The 24041-nt window shown below is 41.8% G+C and overlaps 2 protein-coding genes across 4 annotated transcripts in view; both read left to right on the top strand.

Annotated features, from left to right (window-relative positions):
• Window positions 1-24041, top strand: part of Ehd4 (EH domain containing 4) — a 738029-nt gene that overhangs the window by 562205 nt on the left and 151783 nt on the right. The window lies entirely within an intron of this gene.
• The window catches only part of Ino80 (INO80 complex ATPase subunit), a 98487-nt gene that overhangs the window by 50261 nt on the left and 24185 nt on the right, over window positions 1-24041 (top strand). For all 3 annotated transcript variants that reach the window (XM_042687883.1, XM_042687882.1, XM_042687884.1), the window contains exons 25-28: window positions 2940-3080; window positions 10207-10432; window positions 15877-16004; window positions 23907-24001. In XM_042687883.1, coding sequence (XP_042543817.1) covers window positions 2940-3080; window positions 10207-10432; window positions 15877-16004; window positions 23907-24001 — 590 coding nt within the window. The remainder of the gene's footprint in view (window positions 1-2939; window positions 3081-10206; window positions 10433-15876; window positions 16005-23906; window positions 24002-24041) is intronic.

The raw sequence follows: 24041 nt of genomic DNA, 5'->3' as shown, positions 1-24041 counted from the left end.
GCCAACTAGGTACCTGTGGCTCACACCTATAATCCTAGCCACTCAGGAGGCTGTGATCTGAGGATTGTAGTTCAAAGCCAACCTGGGTAGGAAAATCTATTTGACTCTTATCTCCAGTAAACCACCAGAAAAACAGAAGTGGTGCTGTGGTTCAAGTGGTAGAGCACTAGGCTTGAGCTGAAATGCTTTGGGGCAGAACCTAGGCCCAGAGTTCAAACCTCATGGACTGTTTTAAAAAAAAGGGGGGGGCACATTTTACTGCTAGAACGACAAGGGTGAGCCACCAGCACCCAGCTATCATCATGTACATCAAATTTGCCATTCTCCTGCCTCAGCCTCCCAAGTGTTGGGATTAGACATCTGTAGGGCTTTTGTTGTTTGATTGTTTGTTGGAGAAATGGTTTTTGGTCTTTTTTATTTTCTTCCATGCTGGAGATCAAATATGGTACGTGGTGTGTGCTAGACTAGTGCTTTGCCCAGTTTCACTCACCCTGTTTCCCTGTTTGAAATTGTAATGGAACAACATGTAAGTTAAACCCAGCATCCAGGTTTGAAATCAGTCTTTTGTTTTTCTTTGGTTGCAGAAGAGTGTTGCTATCCAAGCTGACCTCAAACTCTATATTTAGCCAGAGTGGCCTCAAACTTACACTCTTCTAGCCTCTGCCTCCTGAGTCCTGGAATTACCATTACTGGGTGCCACTGTGCCCAGCGTTTGAACACAGGGCCTCTGTTGAGAAATAGTTTCTTTATGACAATTATTTAGGATAAAACGATTGTTTCACAGTAGTGGGCACTGTTTATTTTTTATTAAACAATTTGAAATGACCTCTCTGAAACTGTGGACCTCATTTTCTTCAGATTTGAGTCTTATATAAAATAGACCTGTATAGTAAGTGCACAATGTGTGTGTTGAACAGAAAACTTGGACATTTGTTACTGGAACCATAATTTGCTCTGCAATAGGACATGGTTGTTACCCTGGTGGCCCATGCCTATAATCCTAGCTACTCAGGAGGCTGAGCTCTGAAGCCAGCTGGGGCAGGAAAGTCCATGAGACTCTTTTTCTCCAATTAACTATCAAAGCACCAGAAGTAGAGCTGTAGTTCCAAGTGGTAGAGTGCTAGCCTTGACAAAAAAAAAAAAAAAAAAAACAGGGATAGTGCCCAGGCCCTCAATTCAAGTTCCATGGTGGATAAAAAACAAAAAACACCTTCTTTTTCTTTTTTCATAAGGAGACAATTTTTTTTTAACATGATGAGCCACAATGTAGACTTGAACTCCCAGTCTTCCTGTCTCTACCTTCCATGTGCTAATTTGTTGTTGTTGGTGGTGGTGGTCTTGGGGCTTAAACTCTGGGCCTGGGCGCTGTCCCTGTGCTCTTCAACTCAAGGCCAGTGCTCTACTGCTTGAGCCATCGCGCCACTTCCGGTTTTCTGGTGGTTTATTGGAGATAAGAATCTCACGGACTTTCCTGCCTAGGCTGGCTTTGAACCGTGATCCTTAGATCTCAGCATCCTGTGTAGTTGGAGGCGTGAGCCACCGACGCCTGGCTCTAAATTTTTTTTTTTTTAGTAGAATTTTACTGTTGCTCTTAAGATGTTATACAGAGGAGTTATCATTTTCATAAATCAGGTAATAAGTACACTTCTTTCTTGAACAGTGTCACCCCTTCTTTTACTTTCCTCTAGTTCCCCGTTTTATCTCAAAAATGTATTTTAATAACAAATATAAAAAGATTTGTTTTTAATTGATTATATAAAATAACTGGCTCTCTAAGATTTTTCCTGTTTCTCAGTGCTCATATGATGTTTCTATAGATAAATAAAACAACTATCTTTGCTAAAACTACACTGCTATGTTAGTACTCATGATGTTAAATTGTCTTAAATAAAAGTTAGAAGGAGGCTAGGAATGGGGCTTAGTGGTAGAGTGCTTGCCTAGCATGCATGAAGCCCTTAGTTTGATTCTTCAGCACCACATAAGCAGATAAAGTCAGAAGTGGCACTGTGGCTCAAGTGGTAGAGCGCTAGCCTTGAGCAAAAGAAGCTCAGGCTCTTAGTTCAAGCCCCAGGACTGGCCAAAAAAAAAAAAAAAAAGTTAGAAGGAAATAATGTCAGTCATCATTGTTTCAAGGGATGAATTTGCATCTACAGTTATCCAATGAATGAAATTTCCTCCTACACATACAAAGTATGTTTTGTATGACAACTTTTGCTGTTTATAATTAACAGTATCTCATTCAAGAAGCAGAATTGATACTTGTTCGAGGTTCACAAACAAAAACATTTTGAACTTGACATAGACTCAACTATATTATATACTTGAGTCTAGTTAGTAGTTGTTTACTAGGAATTAACAGTATGGCCAGCCAGAAAGTTCTGTGTCGTTGTTGTTGTTGTTGGTTGTGGGGTTTGAACTCTCGGCCTGGGTGCTGTCCCTCAGCTCTTCAGGTCAAGGTGAGCATTCTACCAATTGAGCACAGCACCACTTTTGGTTTTCTGGTGGCTAATTGGAGATAAGAGTCTCATGGATGTTCCTCCCTGGGCTGGCTTTGAGCCCTCGATTCCCAGATCTCAGTCTCCTGAGTAGCTAAGATTATAGACGTGAGCCACCAGTGCCTGGCAAGAAAGTTTTTTATGGGGCTGGGAAGGTAGTTCAGCGATAGAGTGCATGCCTTGCAAGCATGAGACCCTGGGTTCGATTCCTCAGCACCACATAAACAGAAAAAGCCGGAAGTGGCGCTGTCGCTCAAGTGGTAGAGCGCTAGCCTTGAGCTAAAGAGCTGAGGGACAGTGCCCAGGCCCAGAGTTCAGGCCTCATGGCCAGCAAAAAAAAAAAAAAGTTTTTTATTTCAGAGATATATAACATATGACACTTTTTCTGTTTTACTTCATTATTCATAATTGTCCTTGGCACTAACTGATGTTTTTGTTTTGTAGTCTCTTGTTTTCAGTAGCCACTGCAAAGCAGTGAGTGGCTACTCAGACCAGTTCATCCATCAGCGGAGATCGGCTACCTCCTCGCTTCGTTGCTGTCTGCCCACTGAGCTGCCATCATTTTTGTGTGTGGCCAGTCCACGTGTAAGTGCCACAGAGAAAGGAGATGGAATAAGCAGTGTTGGAAAAAATGATATGCAAGGGATCCATTTCCTAAGCAGCATTGTTACAAGCTCTTTGGGCCTTGAGAAGCCTAGAAAAAAGCCTATAGTTTTTTTTTTTTAAAGTGCTGGGCACTGGTGGCTCACGCCTGTAATCCTAGCTACTCAGGAGGCTGAGATCTGAGGATCACTGTTCAAAGCCATCCCTGGCAGGGAAGTCCATGAGACTCTTATCTCCAATAAACCATTAGAAAACTGGAAGTGGCGCTGTGGCTCTAGTGGTAGAGCACTCGCCTTGAGCTGAAGAGTGCAGAGGCAGCGCCCAAGCCCCAGAATTCAAGCCCTACCACTGACCAAAAAAAAAGCTGGGTGCCAGTGACGCATGCCTATAATCCTAGCTACTCAGGAGGCTGAAATCTGAGGATCACAATTTGAAGCCAGCCCTGGCAGGGAAGTCCATAAGACTTTTTTCTCCAGTTAGCTACAAGAAAACTGGAAGTCTTGCCATGGGTTGAAGTGGTATAGTATTAGCCTTGAGGAAAATAAAAAAGAAAAGCTCAGGTTCTGCTCCCAGGCTCTGAGTTCAAGTCTCTCACAGCTGATCCTTCCCCTCTTCCCCAACCCCCCAAAAAAAGAAGCATTTTCATGGTCAGTTTTTTCAAGATTGTACTTTCTCATCCTAAGATGAGTAGATTTGAGAACATCGTCACTAGCTGCTTTGCATTTAGTCAGGTTTTGAAGTACTACAAGTTTAGTCAGGTTTTGAAGTACTACAATGGGAGCAAGCCATGTCTCAGATTATCATCCAACAGGGTCAAGGGAAAGAAAGCCATTTGTCACCTGCAGTGCCATCCAGCAGTCAGGCTGTCATTTACAGAGTAGGGGTATCTTTTGTTTTGGTTTGTTTTTTGTTGGTTGTAGGACTTGACCTCTGGGCCTGGACATTGTCTCTGTGCTCTTTAGCTCAAGGCAAGTGCTCTACCACTTTAGCCATAGCTTCACTTCTGGTTTTCTGGAGGTTAATTGGAGATACGAGTCTCACAGACTTTCTTCCCCAGGCTGGCTTTGAACTGTAATCCTCAGATCTCAGCCTCCTGAGCAGCTAGGATTGCATGTATGAACCACTGGTGCCCAGCTCAGAGGTATCTTTTGTGATTTAAACTTTGAGCCCCTATTTAATTCCTTTTTAATACCTTTGCTATCAAAATACCACCCCATGGTTGCTGACAGGTATTGCTGCAGAGGTTTCCATTGACTCAGTGACTTGTTTCCTTTGACTACATCTTCCTGTCCTTGTTGATCATAGAAAACAAAAGTTTTCTTTCATCCATGAAGAATTATATGATAGAGGGGCAGAAAAGGGATGTAGCCAGAGCCAGTGGTTAGAGAACAGAACTGCTTGCTGTCCTTTTGTGCCAAGAAGCAGTGCTGCGTTTATCCAAGAAGCTTAGGAGGCTGATATATTTTTTACTTCTGTTTTTATCTTGTTTCTCTAGTCATCCTACCACTACTATTCCTGTAGTTCTGTCCAAAGAAAGAAGCTGTTTTTTAGTCTTCATTGGAAATCCTTTTTCTGCCATTAACTTTTATCAGCTTGCTTACTTTATCACAAAACATAATCCATCAGAGGATCTAAAGAGAGTTAAGGAGTGGGAGTGCAGTGTTGAGTCCCACTGACTTTGCTTACATAGAGTTTTCTTCCTGTTGGTCTTCCTGCTGGCCTGTGTGAATGTGGTTTATATTTGCTAGATCTGGAAAATACTTGGCTTTTGTATTTATCATACTCTTCCAAAACCTTCTTTTAGAACTGAAGTTGATGCAGGGAAATACACCTCTTCTAGGATGTATCTAAATTCAAGTGCTTCTGTAGGTGTAAGCTTGGTTTGTATTGTTACTCTTAATCAGATCGCTATATCTAGAGGTCTAATAGAGGGAGTGTAGATTTCTGAGAGAATGACTTCTCATCTTCTTGTGTTTTACAGAGCCAATAAAAGCTGGCTGTCTTGCATTTATGCACATAATTGTTCAGTACCACTCAAAACCTCCATAGTATCTATTCCAATTACTGTCCTCAAGAACAACCTTGAGCATGGTATTGTAGTGTACATGTGTAATTCCAACACTTAGAAACTGAGGAAGCACCCTTAGTTCAAGAATGTTCTAGATTTCATATCAAGATCCCCTTAAAAACAAACAAAAACCTCCATCCTGCTGACACAGTCACACAGGCATGACCCTGGGTGTACTTTAGTATTATTTTCAGAGTCTAAACTACCAGGCTTACTGTTTCCCTAAAGAACCATAAATGTACCTTTCCAAAAAGTATAATTGCTGTAAGTATGGTAAGCAGGGAGCTGGATGAAGGCTTTATCCACTTGGCTGAAAAGCTATGTCCCAGCACCCTCCTTTCCTACTCAGCCCCCTCTTAATATGTTTTTCTAGAATTATATGCCTTTCTTATTCTGAACCTGAAAACGAGAATAATCACAGCCTAATCGTTAGGACAGGAAAAATTTAGCCAGGTGCTGGTGGCTCCTCACTCCTGTAATCCTAGCTATTCAGGAGGCTGAGATCTGAGGACTGTAGTCTGAAACTAGCCCAGGCAGGAATGTCTGTTGTAATCTTATCTCCAGTTATCCACCAAAAGTGGAACATGGCTCAAGTGGTTGAATGCTGGCCTTGAGCACAAAGGCTTAGGGCAGTGCCCAGGCTCAGAGTTCAAGCCCTAGGACCAGCACAAGGGGGGCGGGGGGAGGGGGGGAAGAATTTTAAACATGGCTAAATGTTTTTCACAAGCGCACACAGCTCTCACCTTGCAGGTCAGTTCTGGGCTATGTATATAAGGCAGCACTTCATGAAATGCCTAATTATCTTCAAACTTTTGACCCATCTGGTGAGAAGAAAAAAACTGATTTCCTTTAAACTTCAACTCTGGCCTAGACTTAAGTTGGGGCTTTTGGTGTGTTTTGTGTTCTTCCACCCTCGCACCCCCCCCCACCCCCCCAGGACTAGGATTTGAACTCAGGCTTCACTCTTGGTTGGCAGGTGCTTTACTGCTATAGCCACACCTTCAGCCTTATTAAGAGAAATTAATTTCCCTAGTACATGCTATAAAAATCTCAGGGTTAACCCAGAAATAACTGTACCCCTTAGGAAGGAATTACAGGAACTATTTTGTTAATAGCTGAGGAGATCATTCTACAGAATTACTAAAGTAAGGCCCCACGAATTATCTTACCAGGGAGAAAAAAAGCTTCATGCTGTCATGCTTCCCAGAGTTAGAGCGTCCTTCCCAGGAAGGACGCGCTGAATGCCTGTAGAAGCAACCCCGTTTACTGTCATCTAGGAGGTTAATGAAGCAAGAAGCAGGTTAGTTCATGAGGGACACGAGGGAGAATGCATTTCCACTTGTGAACAGAGGTGAATGGTAGGTCATGCTTCATCACACCCTGTTTCTGAGCCAACAAGAGTCTACTAACCCCAGGTTAGCAGACTAGGTGAAGTGGATTTTTTGTCCTCTTTTGGACCAGGGCACTGCTTAGGTGACATGCGTATATCTTGACCCAGGGCTCCTCACTAATAAAATTTCTCAAAACCTTTTGTTGTTAATTTCACTGGCACTCTTGCTTAACATTCACCCCAGCACTTGGACGATTTTCGGCAAGACAAAAATTAGCAGCTTGGTAGAAGCTTGTAGCCGAAAGAAGTTGTTTTGTTTTTAAACTGTAAGAGTGCCTAGCAATGAGTTGTAGGCAGGAACACATTTTTCCTGTGTCATAATCCTCCCAATCTTCTTTATGCTTAATTTTGACCTCACTTTCATCCTGACACTTTAGGCCCAGAGTCTTGTCTTTATGTTCTAATCTAAGCTCTGTGTTTCTGTCAATAAGGGGTGGGTGGAACATGTTTAAAATTGGTGTAAATTGTGTGTCCTGGTGTGGTAGTAAGCAGGAAGATCATGTGTTCTAGACTAGCTTTGACTACTCATACAAGAGTATGTGTGTTTTCTGAAAATACATAGAGCAAGCTGGGCACCGGTGGCTCACACCTGTAATCTTAGCTGCTCAGGAGGCTGAGATCTGAGGATTGAGGTTCAAATCCAGCCCAGGCAGGAAAGTCTGTGAGACTTTTTTTTTTAATTTTTATTTTTGGGTCCGGTTGTCGGGCCTGAACTCTGGGCCTGGGCGCTGTCCCTCAGCTCTTCAGCTCAAGGCTAGCACTCTACCATGAGCCACAGCGCCACTTCCGGCTTTTTTCTTTTTGCTTATGTGGTGCTGAGGAATCGAACCCAGGGCCTCAGGCATGCAAGGCATGCGCTCTACCACTGAGCCACCTTCCCAGCCCTGTGAGACTCTTATCTCTAGTTAACTACCAGAAAACCGGAAGTGGCACTGTGGCTCAAGTGGTAGAGCGCTAGCCTAGAGCTGAATTGTTGAGGGATAGCGCCCAGGCCCAGAATTCGAGCCCCACAACCCACCAAAAAAAAAAAAAAAAATACATAGCGCATACTTTTAACCATTTTTTTTTCTAGAAATATGGCAGTTATAGACTATGAGAGTATGGGAGTCACATCCTACATTGAAGATGTCTGCTCTGGGCTGTGATCTGCTGGGCTACTGCCAGCTGCTTTAAATTTCAATCTTTATTTGCATATACTCAAGTGTCAGTGGGGAAAAGTGAATAAATTGGAAGCAGAAAAACCAAACTCCTGGAGAAAATAAAAGTGATACGGGCTTCTAGTACTGTCTGGATAAACTGGTTTTTGTGGTTTGCATGGATTGGTTGTGAGGAGGCCATTCACCATGGCACATTGTAATTTTGAATCTTGACTGTAGAGGGCACTGTTCCCTAGCAAACTCAGTTCACCTTTATCCACAAGCCAGAGTAGTTTATTTCCTGGTTATTGGTAAATTAGGTTCTTCCTCTGGTTTTGGTTCTCTCTTTTCCTAGGAGAGGCACCTTGTATAGAGCTAGCTAGTTGTTTATGGATTGGGAATGTGGCTTAGTGGAATAGTGCTTGCCTAGCATGCATGAAGCCCTGGGCTTGATTCTTTAGTACCACATAAACAGAAAAAAAAAAAAAAAAGTGGTTTCTATACCCCAGTGCAGTATTTCTCAAGGCTTGGCTTGATATGCAGGGACGCTCCTTCAGAATCAGGGTCTGTTGACCTCTCACTCAGATCTATATTAAAATTTGTACTTTTCTACTTTTTTAAAAAAGAACTCAAGACCTTCTGCTAGTGTGGCTTGTGTAGTGCTCTAGCATTTGAGCTAGACCTTTAATGTGCCTTTTTTGCTGGTAATTGGAGATAAGAGTCTTAAGGACCTTGCTGCCTGGGCTGACTTCAAATTGTGATCTTCTAGATCTCAGCCTCCTAAGTAGCTAGGATTCCAGGCATCAGCCACCAGCATCTGGCTGTCTTTTCTTTTTATTAAAGAATATTTTTCCAAACTGCATAAATTTAGACCTCACACACTCAGATCCCAGATTATAGTGTAAAGTATTAGTTGTTTTTTTGTTTTCTGTTTTTTGGGTTTTTTTTTTTTTTGTTTTTTTTTGGTCGGTTGTGGGGCTTGAGCTCTGGGCTTGGGTGCTGTCCCTGAGTTCTTCAGCACAAGGCAAGTGCTCTATCACTTGAGCTACAGCACCACTTCTGGTGTTCCAGTGGTTTATTGGAGAGTGTTCCAGTGGTTTATTGGAGATAAGATTCTCATGGCTTTTCCTTCCCGGGCTGGCTTTGAACTTTGATCCTCAGATCTCAGCCTCCTGAGTAGTCAGGATTACAGGCATGAGCAACCAGTGCCTGGCCAGTATTAGATATTTTATAGGATAATTTGATGATATATACCAAGCATTTGAGAGCTGGGTGCCCCCCCCCTTTTTTTTTTTAATTAGAACTGACCCAGGGTGGCTGTCTTAACGTGTCTGGCTTAAAATATGCACTTTTAAGCTGTAGCCACTCAGGTTCTTATGCATAACAGAACTCTGAACTATTTTCCCTAAAGATTATTTGACATGAAAACAGTTAATTGTTAATAGCAACACAGAGATTTTCCCAAATCAGGTAGGAGCCGCCCCTGCTCCATTGGAGAGTAGCGTCTTAGTATATCTACCTTGTGATGAGGTTAAGAATTTTGCACAGCCAGAGAAAGGATCTTCTACTTGCTGGTAATTTCCTCTTAGCCCTTCCCCAAGCTTACAGCCTGAAAGAAAATTTCCCTTATCTTCCATTAGATTTGTCAGTCAGAAGGATGAACTCAGGAGCTTTGACACAGAAGCATTAAAGCTAGCTTCAGATGTGTCAGGCCAATACTCTTCAGTTTTTAATTATGACTCATTAGTTCCAGCTCCCTTGCTGACATGATATGGGTATTAGCACTTTGCCAAGAACAGCATCTAACAATGAATGGAAGTGGTAAAGTGACTGGAGATTGGAGGGGGTGAGGGGAGTGTGTGCGTTTACTTATTTATTCTCTTGGTTTATCTGCACACTGAATTTTGCTTTGCATATTTAATTTGTAGGGTCATGTTAGTAGAGCTTAGCCTGTAACTGGAGAAGCTCACTGGGGTAATTAGGGTCAGCTTAATTTGTTACAACAGAGAATTTAAAACTATTAGCCTATGCTGATCACAAATATGGTATATAACATGTGAACACTGTTATATATTACAGACTGTGGTAGACAATTTGCTCCAGGGAAGTTAGAATGAACTTGTGACTTTGAAATTATGTAATCATTTAATCACAATCAAAAAAAAAAAAAGAACCTCGGGGAAGGGAGGGAGGGAGGGGATGGTAGGGGGAAAACAATGGAGGGGGTAACAATGTTCAAGAGGAAGTGTACTCATAACCTCACTCATGTAACTGTGACCCTCTGTATAGTAGCTTTACAATAAAAAAAAAAAAAAACTATTAGCCTAAAAGGGAAGAAAAAGTAATAGAGATGAAGTTGATCAAAGCACATTCTATGCACATATCACAGTGAAACTCCTTTCTAAAATTATTACATGCTAATTAATAGCTCAGTGGTCAACTGACCTCAAAGTTTACGTTAACTTAGTGAGTGAAAAATACGAAACATCATCTTATGTGGATCTGCCCTTGCAGGTCACCGCAGTGCCATTGGATTCTTACTGCAATGACCGAAGTGCAGAATATGAGAGGCGAGTTCTGAAGGAAGGCGGGAGTCTGGCAGCCAAGCAGTGTTTGTTGAATGGGGCTCCTGAGCTGGCTGCAGACTGTCTGAATCGAAGATCTCAGTTCTTCCCAGAGCCTGCTGGGGGGCTGTGGAGCATCCGGCCCCAGAACGGCTGGTCCTTCATCAGGATTCCAGGTGAGTTTTCCCTTTCTAGCTCTGGCAAGAGGAAAGCACATGAGATTACTCCATGTGGTGATTGTCCATATTTAGAATTTAGAGTTCTTAAGGTTTCTGTTTCCTTTTTTTTGCCCTTTGTAATTTATATGTGAAAATGCTAATAATTGTGACTTGAGTGGGGAAAATTTTTTTTCAGATTTGTGCTTAAATACCCTCCTTTGAAAGAAATTTACAAAAAGGAGAGCTCTTGCCACATTCCATTTCTAGAATTGCAGAAATAAAGTAAAATGACAAAAAAAGCTTCAGTTCTAATGAGTACAGTTGTGCTGTTGCCAGCGGGATGAATGAGAATGTCGTCACTCCCAGAAAGCCAAGTTTAAGTAGCATAAACAGTGTCCTGCACGGAGCACCAGAGATCTAATCATAACAAGAGGAAAAACAGTATGTTTTGTGCCAAAATGCTAGCGGATTCCCAGACCCCCTGGGGTCAAGGTCAAGGGTTGAAAGGAAAGTAGGTTTTCATCTTTGCTGTAGTGAGACTACTTTTAAGGAAGTTGAACACAAGGTTCAGTAGACTCATATTCTTTACTAACACCTGCTGCATACTAGAGCCAAAACTGCTACTTTGGGTTGTCCAAATCTACTGATACCTAGCTTGTGTTTGTTTTATTGATACCTAATGGACATATTTATAAAAGATAACTGAGCTCCAGTTCTGAATGCCTGGTTTTTCCATTTAAGACTAAGACCGTCAAGGGTCAAGATGCTTTTGTGTTAGCTGGCTTTGGGATTGCTTTGACTGAAAAAATATTTTGGGGGGTATATGAAAGCAGTATTGCATATGGCCTCAGAACAGACTTAGAACACAGGAAAGTACTGGATGAAGGTAAATGGTTTGAAAATCAAGAGAAAAAGCCCAAATGTAAACCAGGCTCGAATGGAAATGAAAGCATCCGAGGCAGGAGCTAAGTACAGGTATAGAGAAAAGCAAAATAGCACTTTATTTCTTATTCCTTCATTCTAGCTTAGTGTCTCAGTACAGGAGTAAAAGGCTTATTGCTTGCGCTGTGGGAATCTCATGTGGCTTTTCCTGTTCTTTGAAAGAAAAATGGACCTTGTTTAAATAGCAGGAAGTGTCTGAGTTCTTTTCGCATCGATAAAAAGCACTAGCCCCACTGGCTGTTTACTGTGAGAACCAACCAGCTCCTCACTGACCCCATTGTGCTCTGTGGACAGACTTGCTGGGGGCGGGGGTGGGGAGGTGGAAGTGTGTCAGTGGAACCTATATTTTATCTGTGCTTTTGCATTTTTTGCTCCCCTGGGAAGTGCTGGTTCTGTTGCATTCCTTGAGCAACTAACCAAAATCTCACTAGTTTTGCTCTTTGATTGCCGCTCTAGGCTTCACCAGGAGAATGTATAACTCTTTCAGAAGGTCTTTCATTGGAAAAGGGAGTTGCTTAATCTGTTACCATGGTTGTACTGCTGTGGATTATAACATTTTTGTTTTGTCACTGAAGAAGATCTTATATGTGGATGGCATGAAACCGATTTAAATAATGCAGCACTGAAGGAAGGACGATTGGTCTTTTCAGTCAGTATCTTTTCTGCTTCTATTTTATTTTATTTTTTTGGTCCGGTCGTGGGGCCTGAACTCTGGGCCTGGGCGCTGTCCCTCAGCTCTTCAGCTCAAGGCTAGCGCTCTACCACTTGTTTTTTTCTTTTTGTTTATGTGGTGCTGAGGAATCGAACCCAGGACCTCAGGCATGCAAGGCGAGCGCTCTACCACTGAGCCACCTTCCCAGCCCCTCTGCTTCTATTTTAGAGAAGGGGTGGGGCCTAGATTTGATGTGGCAGAATCAGTCTGATTGCTAAGGAATTCTGCTCCTCCAGCTCTGTCCCCTGCTTAGCAACAGGTAGTGCTCTTCACTCGCACAGCTTTGGTAGCTCTTATTGGGTGATGTAGCCAGGTGCTGCCAGTAGCTGAGATTTGAGGATTGCATTTCTAACTCTGGCAGAAAATCCTGAGACTCTTATTATCAGTTAACCAGCAGAAAAGCTGGACTGGAGGAGTGGCTCAAGTGTAGAGCACCAACCATGAGTGATAAAGCCAAGCTAGAGCTAAAAGGCCCTTACACCTACACACACACACACAGAAATACACATTTTTTTCTTACTGACAAATACTAAATGCTGATTACCTCTGTCACCAGAAAAGTCAATAATATTGTTGATTTAGTGTTTTTGAGCTTTTTCTGCAATTTTTTCTCAGTTCTTTTCCTTCTAAGCATTCCAAAGAGGTCTAGTTAGCAGGGAGGTAGCTCATGGGTAAAGGACTTAGCTAGCATGCACCAGCCCCTGAGTTCAGTCCCCAGTACCACAAATACAGAAACTGTCAGAGGTCCAGTTCATCCACATCCACTCCCCCTACCTGCATAGTAACCATCTCACTTCCTCTGGGCATATCAAAATTTATCTCAGCGTGTGTGCATCTTTACCACTAAGGTTTTCTAATCCTAGCATCAAGTTCTTCCTCCTGACAAAAATCAAACAGAAGAGGGCCTAATAGCCTCACAGGCTGGTGAACAAGCTTTATTAAGGCGTGGGCTTTGGGAGATAGAGCAGTCTCCTTTTCCAGTTTGGAAAAAATGAGAATGGCCTATAATTTCCTCAAAAAATACAGGACAAACACTTCATTTTGTAGTAAATTTTTAATCAGAGTACAAAAGAAAAGACTGATATCTTTGATTGTTATAATTAAGAATTTCCTTTATCAAAAAACATAGTTTTAGTAGTGAGAAAAGGATATGGCCCGGAAAGGGAGAAGATATTCACAGTATTATAAATTTGTAACGGTTTCTTGGGCTGTGTATTTATGGTTGATCTTTTTGGCCAGTCGTGGGGTCTGAACTCTGGGCCTGGGCGCTGTCCCTCAGCTCTTCAGCTCAAGGCTAGCGTTTCACCACTTGTACCACAGCGCCACTTCTGGCTTTTTCTCCTTATGTGGTGCTGAGGAATCAAACCCAGGGCCTCATGCATGCAAAGCACTCTACCACTGAACCACCTTCCCAGGCCTGTATTTATGTTTTATATATATGTATAATATATGCATGTATGTTTTTATATTCTACATAGCAAAACTTTAAAAAAAAATGGATGTTGGAAAGTCAGGCACTGATGGCTCATGCCTATAATCCTAGCTCCTCAGGAGGCTGAGATCTGAGGATCATGGTTCAAAGCCAGCCCAAGCAGGAAAGGCCATGAGACTCTTATCTCCAATTATCTACCTGAAAACTGGAAGTGCTACTGTGGCTCCAGTGATAGAGTGCTAGCCTTGAGCAGGGACAGTGCCCAGGCCCCAAGTTCAAGCCCAGCCACCAACAAAAAAATAAAAATAAAAAAATAAAAGTAGATGTGGGAAGCAGGAATATATGAAAATCATCTAGTCACTGTTTTATCTGTTAAAGCTATCGGTTAAAGCTTCTCAAAATCCAGACACCATACAGATTTGTAGTGCTTCAGTATCTGTGTTGAGGGAATATAGTTGAATGGATTGTATACACTACAGAAATCTGAAGCTCATTCTTACTCAGTGATTGCAAATAAGTGTAATTTTTTTCACCATCTTGCACCTTTAATGAGAACAGGAAGAAACAGCGTCTAAAGTTCTGTAGAGAATGTTAACAAGCTATTAATATAATTAAGAGGGCTGGGAATGTGGCTCAGTGGTAGAGTGCTTGCCTAGCATGCATTAAACCCTGGGTTTGATTCCTCAGTACCACATAAACAGAAAAAGTCGGAAGTGACACTGTGGCTCAAGTGGTAGAATGCTAGCCTTGAGCAAAAGCAGCTTAGGGATAATGCCCAGGCTCTTGAGTTCAAGTGCCAGGACTGGCAAATAATAAAGAATCAAGAGACTCAGGCCCAGTGGTAAAGTGCTTGCCTAGCCTTCACAAGGCCCTAAAGTCAATCCCCGACATGAGGTAGGGGAGGGTTCCTGTAATCCAACCAAAGCAACAGGAGTAATTGTGATATGTGGGAAATTGCAAGTTGTTATGAAAGCATTGCTGCCTGATCAGACTTGGAATTTATACGGGCCTTTGTCTGGTGCCAGGGAAAGGGCTTAGCCATCACTTCTGTCCCAGCTGCAGTCATTTGATTGTGTTGGTAAGGAGACAACAAAAAGAAGAGCATTTCAGTAATCTAAACAGGACCAAACAAAAGATGGTGAACAAAGGTGTGTGCCACAGAGATGGGGGGGGGGGGGAGACTGGCAGTGTTCTGAAGGTGGGAAAAGGGAGGCTGGAGCACAGGGGAGTAAACATCGAGGACCTGTGTCTTTGTAGCAAAAACAGAGCAGCTAGTGATTTGTTATGTTGCCGTCAGCACATCCGTTCTTTTTCAGTGTAGACAATAATTGTGCACTTGGCAAATAGTGGTGAGAATGACGGTTGAGAACCCTTGGAATGCTGTCAATAGACAGCCTTTGCAATTCTGAGGAGCAGTCATGGGTTCAAACCCAGAAATGAAGGCGAGGCACTGTAATTCTTGACAGTTACCTCTTTAACTTTTAGTAGTTAGTTGTCAATGTAAGATCCCTATATCCTTTCTTCATTTTTGTATCCCCCAGCCACTTCCTTATGTACTCTTCCCCTCTTAATGGCAGCAATTGTTAAGGGAATGTTTATGGACCAGTCTGCAAACAGGAAACTCTCCTTCCTGAAATATGATGGGAGTTGAATGATACTGAATGGATAAGATGAAAACTTGTGAGTGACGTGTTCTTTAAAGATCTCTGGTTGAAATGTATTTCTTGTGGGAAGAGGAAGAAGAAAGCACTAGTTAGTAAGAGAGCAATTTCATTTCAAAGTCACTTTTTCTGAAAAGCTAGCAGTGTAGCTCAATGGTAGAGCATTTGCCTTACTGGGTTTGATCCCCAGCACTACCAGAAAAATGGGGAGGTATGTTTATTTGCCTTTCTTGCTGTTTATGTATTATCTCCAAGGGAAGGCATGAACAGTCCTTGTTTCTATACATTCTCATGCTTTTAAGATGCAAACAACCACAGAACTAACAGAAATAGATACCCAGAGATAGATGAACAAAAGAAAAACAGATTTTTGGGATTTGCTTAGAGCAACACCATCATCACTCATAGATACAGTAGTGTAATTGGTATCCCCTGGATTAGAAGGTGGAACAGGCAAGTTTTCAAAGACATGATTGGACACTATCAGTTGGAAGGGAATTTCCACATCCCTCTGTGAGGGATGTCTTCCCAGAACACTCACTGTTGTGCTTTAACAAGGCTTTACATTCTTCCTTTGGAGTACTTTCCTATTCTCATGATGACAAGAATCTGAGTTGTAGTACTTTGGGCTGCATACAACTTTGCAGTAAGTGATTTTATTGCTTCAATTAAATAGTGTCCCTTCCTACCCCCACCCTGCTTTTCTTCTCCCCAGGCAAGGAGAGCCTCATCACTGACAGTGGAAAGCTGTATGCCCTCGATGTCCTGCTGACTCGGCTCAAGTCTCAAGGACATAGGGTCCTTATCTACTCTCAGATGACCAGGATGATAGACCTACTGGAGGTAGGAGAAGGAACTTTGGGGACATAGGCCCCCATGCTCATTGCTAAGTCAGTCTTAATTACTGAGAACCTGAAATTTTCTTGCTTGAGATTTCAGTCTAGAAGGATCTGAAACAGCTCCTGATGGCCAAACCACATTCTGTCGTGCAGAGGACTTCTTCCCTCTTCCCAGTAGCCAATGGAATAGAATCTCCTTCTTATACTAGGGAAGACATTCCCCAGTTTTTTGTTTTGTTTTGATTTTGCTTTTGTTTTGTTGGTTATGGGGCCTGAACTCTGGGCCTGGACGCTGTCCCTCAGGTCTTCGGTTCAAGGCTAGCTCTCTACCACTTCAGCCACAGCGCCAGTTCCAGCTTTTTTTTTCTTACGTGGTGCTGAGGAATTGAACCCAGGGCCTCATGCCTGTAAGGCAAGCACTCTACCACTGACCCACCTTCCTAGCCCCATACTCCCCAGATTACAGCATAGAAATCTTGGAAAGTCCTCTGAAATTCTGCATAGAAAACAGTATTAGGGAATCATTTTCCATGCAAAAACCCAGTGAACAGCTATTCATCTAGTGTTAACAAAGTGCTTCTCAACTTGATTACACACTGCAGTCATGTAGGTAGTTTAAAAAAATACGAATGCCTGGTCTCATTCCCAAAGATTTTGGTAAGAGTGTACAGTCTGAAGTTTGAACTCAGAGCCTTATCACTGAGCCACACCTCCAGCCTCCCTTGATTTGGGCAGTACTAGAGTTTGAACTCATCCTCTACCACTTGAAAGTCTACTCCTCAATCCCTGCTTTCTGCTGATTGTTTTGGAGATAGAGCCTAACAAACATTTCTGTCTGGGTTGGCCTCAAACCTCTTACTCAGCATTTTGCTTATGGATAGTGCTCAAACACTTGAGTCATGACTCCTTTTCCAGCATTTTGATTGTCAGTTGAAGATAAGATCCATGTAGATTTGTCTAACCAACCAAGATTTTCAGATAGGATAATAGACATGCGTAACTAAGATTACAGTCATGAGCTACCAGTGCCTGACTCAATCTTTATGTTGTTTTTTTGTTTTTTGTTTTTTGTTTTTTGCTTTTTTCTTTTGTCAGTCATGGGACTTGAACTCTGCCTAGTCGCTGTCACTGAGCTCTTCAGCTGAAGGCAGATGCTCCACCGCTTGAGCCACAGAGCCACTTCCAGTTTTCTGGTGGTTAATTGAAGTCTCAGGGTCTTTCCTGACTAGGTTGGCTTTGAACCGTAATACTCAGATTTCAGCCTCCTGAGTAGCTAGTATTATTGGTGGGAGTGACCGGCGCCCAGCCGTCCTTATGTTTTTTAATATGTAAGCCAATATATTCTAGCCATTCTGCTCTAAGCAATAATAATAAATACAATTTGCACCATGATTATTTCTATTAAAAGCAAACAACAAACAGAAATAGGGAAGTCACATTTCAAAAGGAATAAAGCAAGCAACTGGGAGTATTTTTTAGGCTTTTTGAATCAAAGATTGGCTTGCCAGGTTTTGCAGTGAATTTATCCCAATTTGGTGGCACCCTCCTTTTAATAATCTTGCGACTTCTTTTAGTAAGAAAAATAACAAAGCAGTATCTGACATAAATGTCGTCACTAAACCTTAGGTTTTGTATAGTGCTTAGCCCTTGAATGCTGCCAGTAAAACAACCTTGCTGTTTATTTTATGAATAGGTAGCCTATTTATAAGTGATGAGAAATCCTAATTCTAAATGACCATAAGAGAAATGATTAAGCCATTGTGTTTGACATGTTTTTTTTTCTTTTTCTGTTCTAGTACTAGGGATCAAACCTAGAGCCTTGCACATGATAGGCAAGTGCTACTGAGAAATATTCCCAGCTGTATTTGATTTAACACAAACATTGTAGCAGCGGCAGTCCAATGTAAAAGGGCTGCTGCGTCTCTTTTTTTTTTTTTTTTGCCGGTCATGGGGCCTGAACTCTGGGTCTGGGCGCTGTCCCTCAGCTCTTCAGCTCAAGGCTAGTGCTCTACCACTGGAGCCACAGCACCACTTCCGGCTTTTTCTGTTTATGTGGTGCTGAGGAATCGAACCCAGGGCCTCATGCTTGCAAGGCATGCACTCTACCGCTGAGCTACCTTCCCAGCCCCTGCTGCGTCTCTTATGTGATGTCCAAATCAAATGATACCAACCGGCACAATAATTTTAAGTGCTTTTCCTACAGTGAGGTCTTTTTTAAGTAACGTGTATTTGCCTTGTGCTGAGGTCAGGGAAAGAAATGGTACAACAGTGATCATCAATACTAAGAACTACAGGAAGAGCAGTAGGTTGTAAGTTTGGTAGTGTAGGTATTATTCTTTCTTTTCCAGTGCTGTGTCAGAATACTTACAATACAGTTCTGAGTAATATTAAATAGAAGCTCAAGGGAACATGGGCGAGCAGCCCAAAAATATATGAGCTCTGCAGATGGTAGTGAATGTAAATAGTTTAACTTCTATACAACCCTATGTTTTAGGGATTCGACTTAGAGAGTAGAATTTGTAAACTAGGCAGCTTGTGGATACATCTCACTGAGGGGGAATTATAAATTAGGGAAGCACAAATCACAACCTGAATTTCACAACTGCTGGCATTCCTTATCCATATGTATAACATGCATCTAGAAGTCTGAAACTAGAGTGGGTTGCAGCCATATGATTCCCAGATAAAATGGAGTTATCTAGTTGCCTTAATAATGTTCTTAACGTTACAGTTCCTTATGAACTTCACATTGTTTTTATTTTACTTTATTTTTTTGGTCGTGGGGCTTGAACTCTGGGCCTGGGTGCTGACCCTCACCTCTTCAGCTCAAGGCACTAGTGTTCTACTGTTTGAGCCACAGCGCCACTTCCAGTTTCCTGGTGGTTTATTGGAGATAAGGGTCTCATGGAACTTCCTGCCCAGGCTGGCTTTGAACCAAGATTCTCAGATCTTAGCCTCCTAAGTAGCTAGGATTTATAGGCGTGAGCCACCGACACCCGGCTGAAATTTAATTTTTTTCATTCACTTGTATGACTGTTACTCACTTAAGTGGGCCACATTCTATATTATTTCAACAGGTTAGTCCTCAGTTTTTTGTTTTTCTGTTGTTGTCGGTTGTGGGGCTTGAACTCAGGGCCTGGGCATTGTCCCTGAGCTTTTTGCTCAGGTCTAGCACTGTGCCACTTACAGCCACAGCTCTACCTCCAATCCTCAGATTTTACTTTGTGGGCATAGAATTGCAGTGCAAATCAATATTTACTGCTGTGTCTAATCATCTATTGAAATGCATGTATAATAAATCTTAAGATAATGCATGGTTAGGTCTGTATTTCCTTTATTTATTTATTTAGCCAGTCTTTTTTCTTTTTTTTTCTTTTGGCCAGGCTTGAACTCTGGATCTGGGCACTGTCATTGAGCTTCTTTTGCTCAAGGCTAGTACTCTACCACTTGAGCCACAGCACCACTTCTTGCTTTTTCTGTGTCTATTGTACTGAAGAATCAAACTGAGGGCTTCATGCATGTGAGGCAAACACTCTACCTCTAAGCCACATTCCCAGCCCTCTATTTCCTTATCTTTCGAGAGTATTTTCAGTCATTTTCCCAGTGAACACACAGTGCACACATTCATGAAAGCCATGTTTCAGCATTAAAACATGACCTAGTGCATGAATCATAAAGATGATCATGTTCAACTCAAAAAACTGTTGTTTTGATGTTGTTAGTTTTCAGGTTTTCTTGGTTTTGTTTTTTCAGAATTCACCTTTTTCTGTTGATACTGTATACCCTGTACAAAAAGCGGGGGAAAGCTTCTGCTAGAGCAGAACTTAGAAATTCACACCAGGCATTGATTGAGCTGTGTGGTATAGCTGGGGAGCATGTTATGATTTCTTGTGTATCTAAAAAGCCTTTTTTTCTTGTTGTTAAAGTCCTGTGCCTTAGTCTTGGCTTTGTCTTTGTATTTCTGGAACTCAGAGGAACAGGAAGGTAATAAAGATGCACATGTTTCCATGTGACCAGATTTCCTTTCTGTAAGAAACACCAGTTCTGACCAGACACTGATGGTTCACATCTGTAATCCTAGCTACTTACCAAGCTGAGATGTGAGGATTACAGTTCAAAGCCAGTCCAGGCAGGAAAGTTCATGAGACTTATTTCCAGTAAACTATTCAGAAAAAGCAGGAAGTGGAGCTTTGGCTCAAGTGGTAGAATGCTAGCAACTTTTCTCCTATGTAAAATATTTGACTTATATTACTTGTGTAAATATCAGGTCTTCTTCTAAGTAGAATTCTGTATTGAAGAATGTTTGCATTTTTTCACATGGCATCTATATAGTATTTGTGGAAGTGAGATTTAAAAAAGGACACTGTTTAATAATCAGCACCAGGATTTTTAGTTAGCCACAGCAAAGGTAAAGGAGATGATAAATCATAAATGTTATCTGGAGCTTTATTTTACATTTACTGAGTCACTTATAGTGTCTTGGCTGTTGGGGGTACTGTGGAAATAGCAGTGTTTAACTAAATGTCATATTGAACTCTTCCTAAAGCACTATTTCTTTTGAAGTTGAGGGGTCCCTTTCCATATTCCAGTAGTTGCAGAAAGCTTTTAATTTATTACAGATGGTCTACATTACCTCTGGGTTTCCTGTTTTTTGAAGTTCATTCCTGTTGGTTGCGACTAAGTTTGTACTTTAAGGCAATAAGCTACTTGATAGTTTCTATGCAGTACAAAAGTACTTGGGAAAGGTCAGCCAGTTGATGCTGTATTTGGTGTGGTGTTAAGTACTGAAGCCCAGGAAAATCATCACATGAATATATGAAAATAGTACAAAATAGAGTTAAATCCAGATAATCCATAGCTACTCAGGACATTTGAGACAATGAGTTGTGTAATTTGCCCAGTGAGCCATCCAAATATGGTACCTCACTGGGATAGGATTCCTCCTAAACAGACATTCTATCTATGAGCTGCCTTCTCTGAACTCCAGGTTACCTTTGGAGCTGTGATTGTAAACAGATTGGGAAATCGCCCCATGAAATGAAAAAGCAAATTTGAGTCACTGTTAACCGAGAATGTTCATGCACTCTTAAGAATAATAAAGAAAGTGGAGGTGTTGCTCAAAGTGGTAGAGTCGAGCCTTGAGCAAAAAAAGCCAAGCAAGAGTGCAAGGCCAAGTTCAAGCCCCAGTAACACTAAAGAGAATATTAGAAGAGCCAGGCCAGGTAGTGATGGCTCACATCTGTAATTCTAGCTACTCAGGAGGCTAAAACCTGAGGATTGAGGTTCAATCTTATCTCCAGTTAACCAGCAAACAACTGGACTGGAAACGGCTCAAGTGGCAGAGTGTCAGCCTTGAGTATAAAAACTGAGCAAGTATAGCAGCTTTGAGTTCAAGCCCCAGTACTTATTCTTCAGCCACAGTTGAATATTTGTATCCATTTTATATTGTAGAGAAGTTCTATATAAGATTTTGCTTAGAAAAACATTTCTGTGAAACTGGGCACAGTGGCTCAAACCTGTTAATCCTAGCTACTTGGGAGCCTGAGATCAGGATTGCAGTTTGCGACCATCCTGAGCAGAAAGTTCACCAGACCATTTACCTCCATCCTAACCAACAAAAAGCTGAGCACAGTGTTTACCAGGTGGAAGAGCCATGTATGAGAATACTACAGTAGAAGAACGCCAGATGTGGTGGCGAACCACTGCATGCCTCTAATCTTAGCACTCAAGAGGCTGAGGCCAGATGGCAAATTCAGAGCCAGCCAGGGCATCATTGCAAGACTGTCATACACAAAAGTAATAATAGAATATAGAAAACACATGCAGGGGCTGGAAATGTGGCTTAGTGATAGAGTGCTTGCCTAATGTTCATGAAGCCCTGGGTTCGATTCCTCAGTACCATATAAACAGAGAAAGCCCGAAGTGGCACAAGTGATAGAGTGCTCACCTAGAGCACAGTAGCACTCAGGGACAGAGTCCAGGCCCTGAGTTCAAGCCCCAGGACCAGCAAAAAAAAAAAAGGCACAAGCAGTTCCCAAATATAGAAATGATTAGTTTTTAGTCTTTTTCAATAAAGAAGTTATTTTAGGACCAAAGTGCAATTGTTTTATCTGTAGCATGTATGTCCAAGATTGCTACGTACCCCAAAACTCCATATACACTGGAGTTTTTGTTGTTTTGTTGTACCAGTACTGTGCTTGAACCCATGGCTTCCCACTCTCCCTTAGCTCTTTCACGCAAGGCTGGCACTCAACTACTTGAGCCACACCTCCACTTCAGCTTTTTGCTGCTTGGGTGTTAATAAGAGTCTCTTGGGTTTGTCTGCTGGAGCTGGCTTTGAACCATGATCCTCACATCTTGAGCCTCCTAAAGAGCTAGGATAACAGGTGTGAGCTATTAATCAATTTTCACAATATACTGTAATGAAAGTTATTTGAGTTGTTGCTCAAGTTTTCAATTCAGTATTTTCATATAGTGGTTTACTGTGTGTAACTGAAACCAAGGAAAGTGAAAGTGGACAGGAAAGGACTCCTTTAACCTTTTCATGATACTCTGTTGTATAGTTTGGCTTGTTTTTTTCTTTGGTCGGTCATAGGGCTTGAACTCTGGGCCTGGGCACTCCCTAAACTCTTCAGCTCAAGGCTAGTGCTGTACTAATTGAGCCACAGTGCCACTGCTAGTTTTTTCTGTTTATGTGGTGCTGAGGAATCGAACCCAGGGCCTCATACATGCAAGGCAAGCGCTCTACCACTGAGCCACCTTCCCCTACTTAGTGGTGCTTTTTATAAATAGGCAGCTGTGTTGCCCTTTTGATGTTGTTTTCTCTCTGGTGGACCTTTTGTACTATAATGAGAGGCAACAAAAGAGGAAATATTAATTTACTCTTGTCTATGAAAGGAATTATGACTTAAGACTGGCGCTGGAGAATAGGCTAAGAAACGCAATAGAGAGTATGTCTCCACATTCTTTTTTGTTATTGTTGTTTTGGCCAATCCTGGGGCTTGAACTCAGGGTCTGGGTACTGTCCCTGAGCCTCTGTGTGCTCAAGGGTAGCACTCTTACCACTTGAGCTACAGCGCCACTTCTGTTTATTTGGTGATGAAGAATCAAACCCAGAGTTTCATGCATTCCTAGGTAAGCACTCTACCCCTAAGCCACATTCCTGGCCCTTTTAACTTTTTTCTTTTAATTATCTTTAAGTATTTATACAAAGAGGTTTCAGTTCAACATGCCAGCCTGTAAGTGCAATGTGTCTTGATCAGTGTCCCTATTTTTTTTTTCTGATACTGAGGTTTGAACTCAGGGCCTTCCGATCTGGCTTGGTTTTTTTTCCCAGCTTCCTGCTAATATTCTCCCTTTGGTCTAGCATTTTTCTAGTTAATTGGAGATAGTCTTTCCTAGGTAAGTAGAGATAAACTATACTCTGCATGAGCTAGCTTTGAACTGTGATGTTGATTTCAGGCTCCTGAATAGCTAAGATTATAGATGTGAACTCTTCAGCATTGTTAAAAAGTTGTAACTCCTCTTTGATGATGTCAAGAACACTAGAGAAAAATGGGTATCTTCTGTTTCACTCTTATTCTGAGGTGGTAAACTTTGGACAGTAGAATTAACTGAGAATGGAGCAGGGGATGTGTAGTGCAAGTGTTACTTGCTAAAGGAAGACGATATGTTAATGACTGTAAAACTTCTAGTCAGTGGCTGAAAAGCCATTTTGATTGGGGAATTTCATTTTGATGGGCAACTATCTTCATAAACCCTAAAGAAATCTGAAAGGATAAGATTAGATTCCAAGTTGAAACTGAGACTTGAGCTCTAAAATGGATGAATGTGGGTAGGTGCTTGTGAGCATTAGAATACAACCATTTGCATCAGATTTATTATGTTCCTTTGTCCTGGTTGGCAGGAATACATGGTTTACAGGAAGCACACCTACATGCGACTCGATGGCTCATCCAAGATCTCTGAGAGGCGAGACATGGTTGCTGATTTTCAGACCAGGTAATGCCAATGCATGCGATTTGCAAAAAGAAAAAAAAAG

The sequence above is a fragment of the Dipodomys spectabilis genome, unplaced genomic scaffold (genome assembly GCF_019054845.1).
Source record: "Dipodomys spectabilis isolate Male_0828 unplaced genomic scaffold, ASM1905484v1 ptg000108l, whole genome shotgun sequence".
Classification (NCBI taxonomy): domain Eukaryota; kingdom Metazoa; phylum Chordata; class Mammalia; order Rodentia; family Heteromyidae; genus Dipodomys; species Dipodomys spectabilis.
This window is presented reverse-complemented; position numbering and strand designations above follow the sequence as displayed.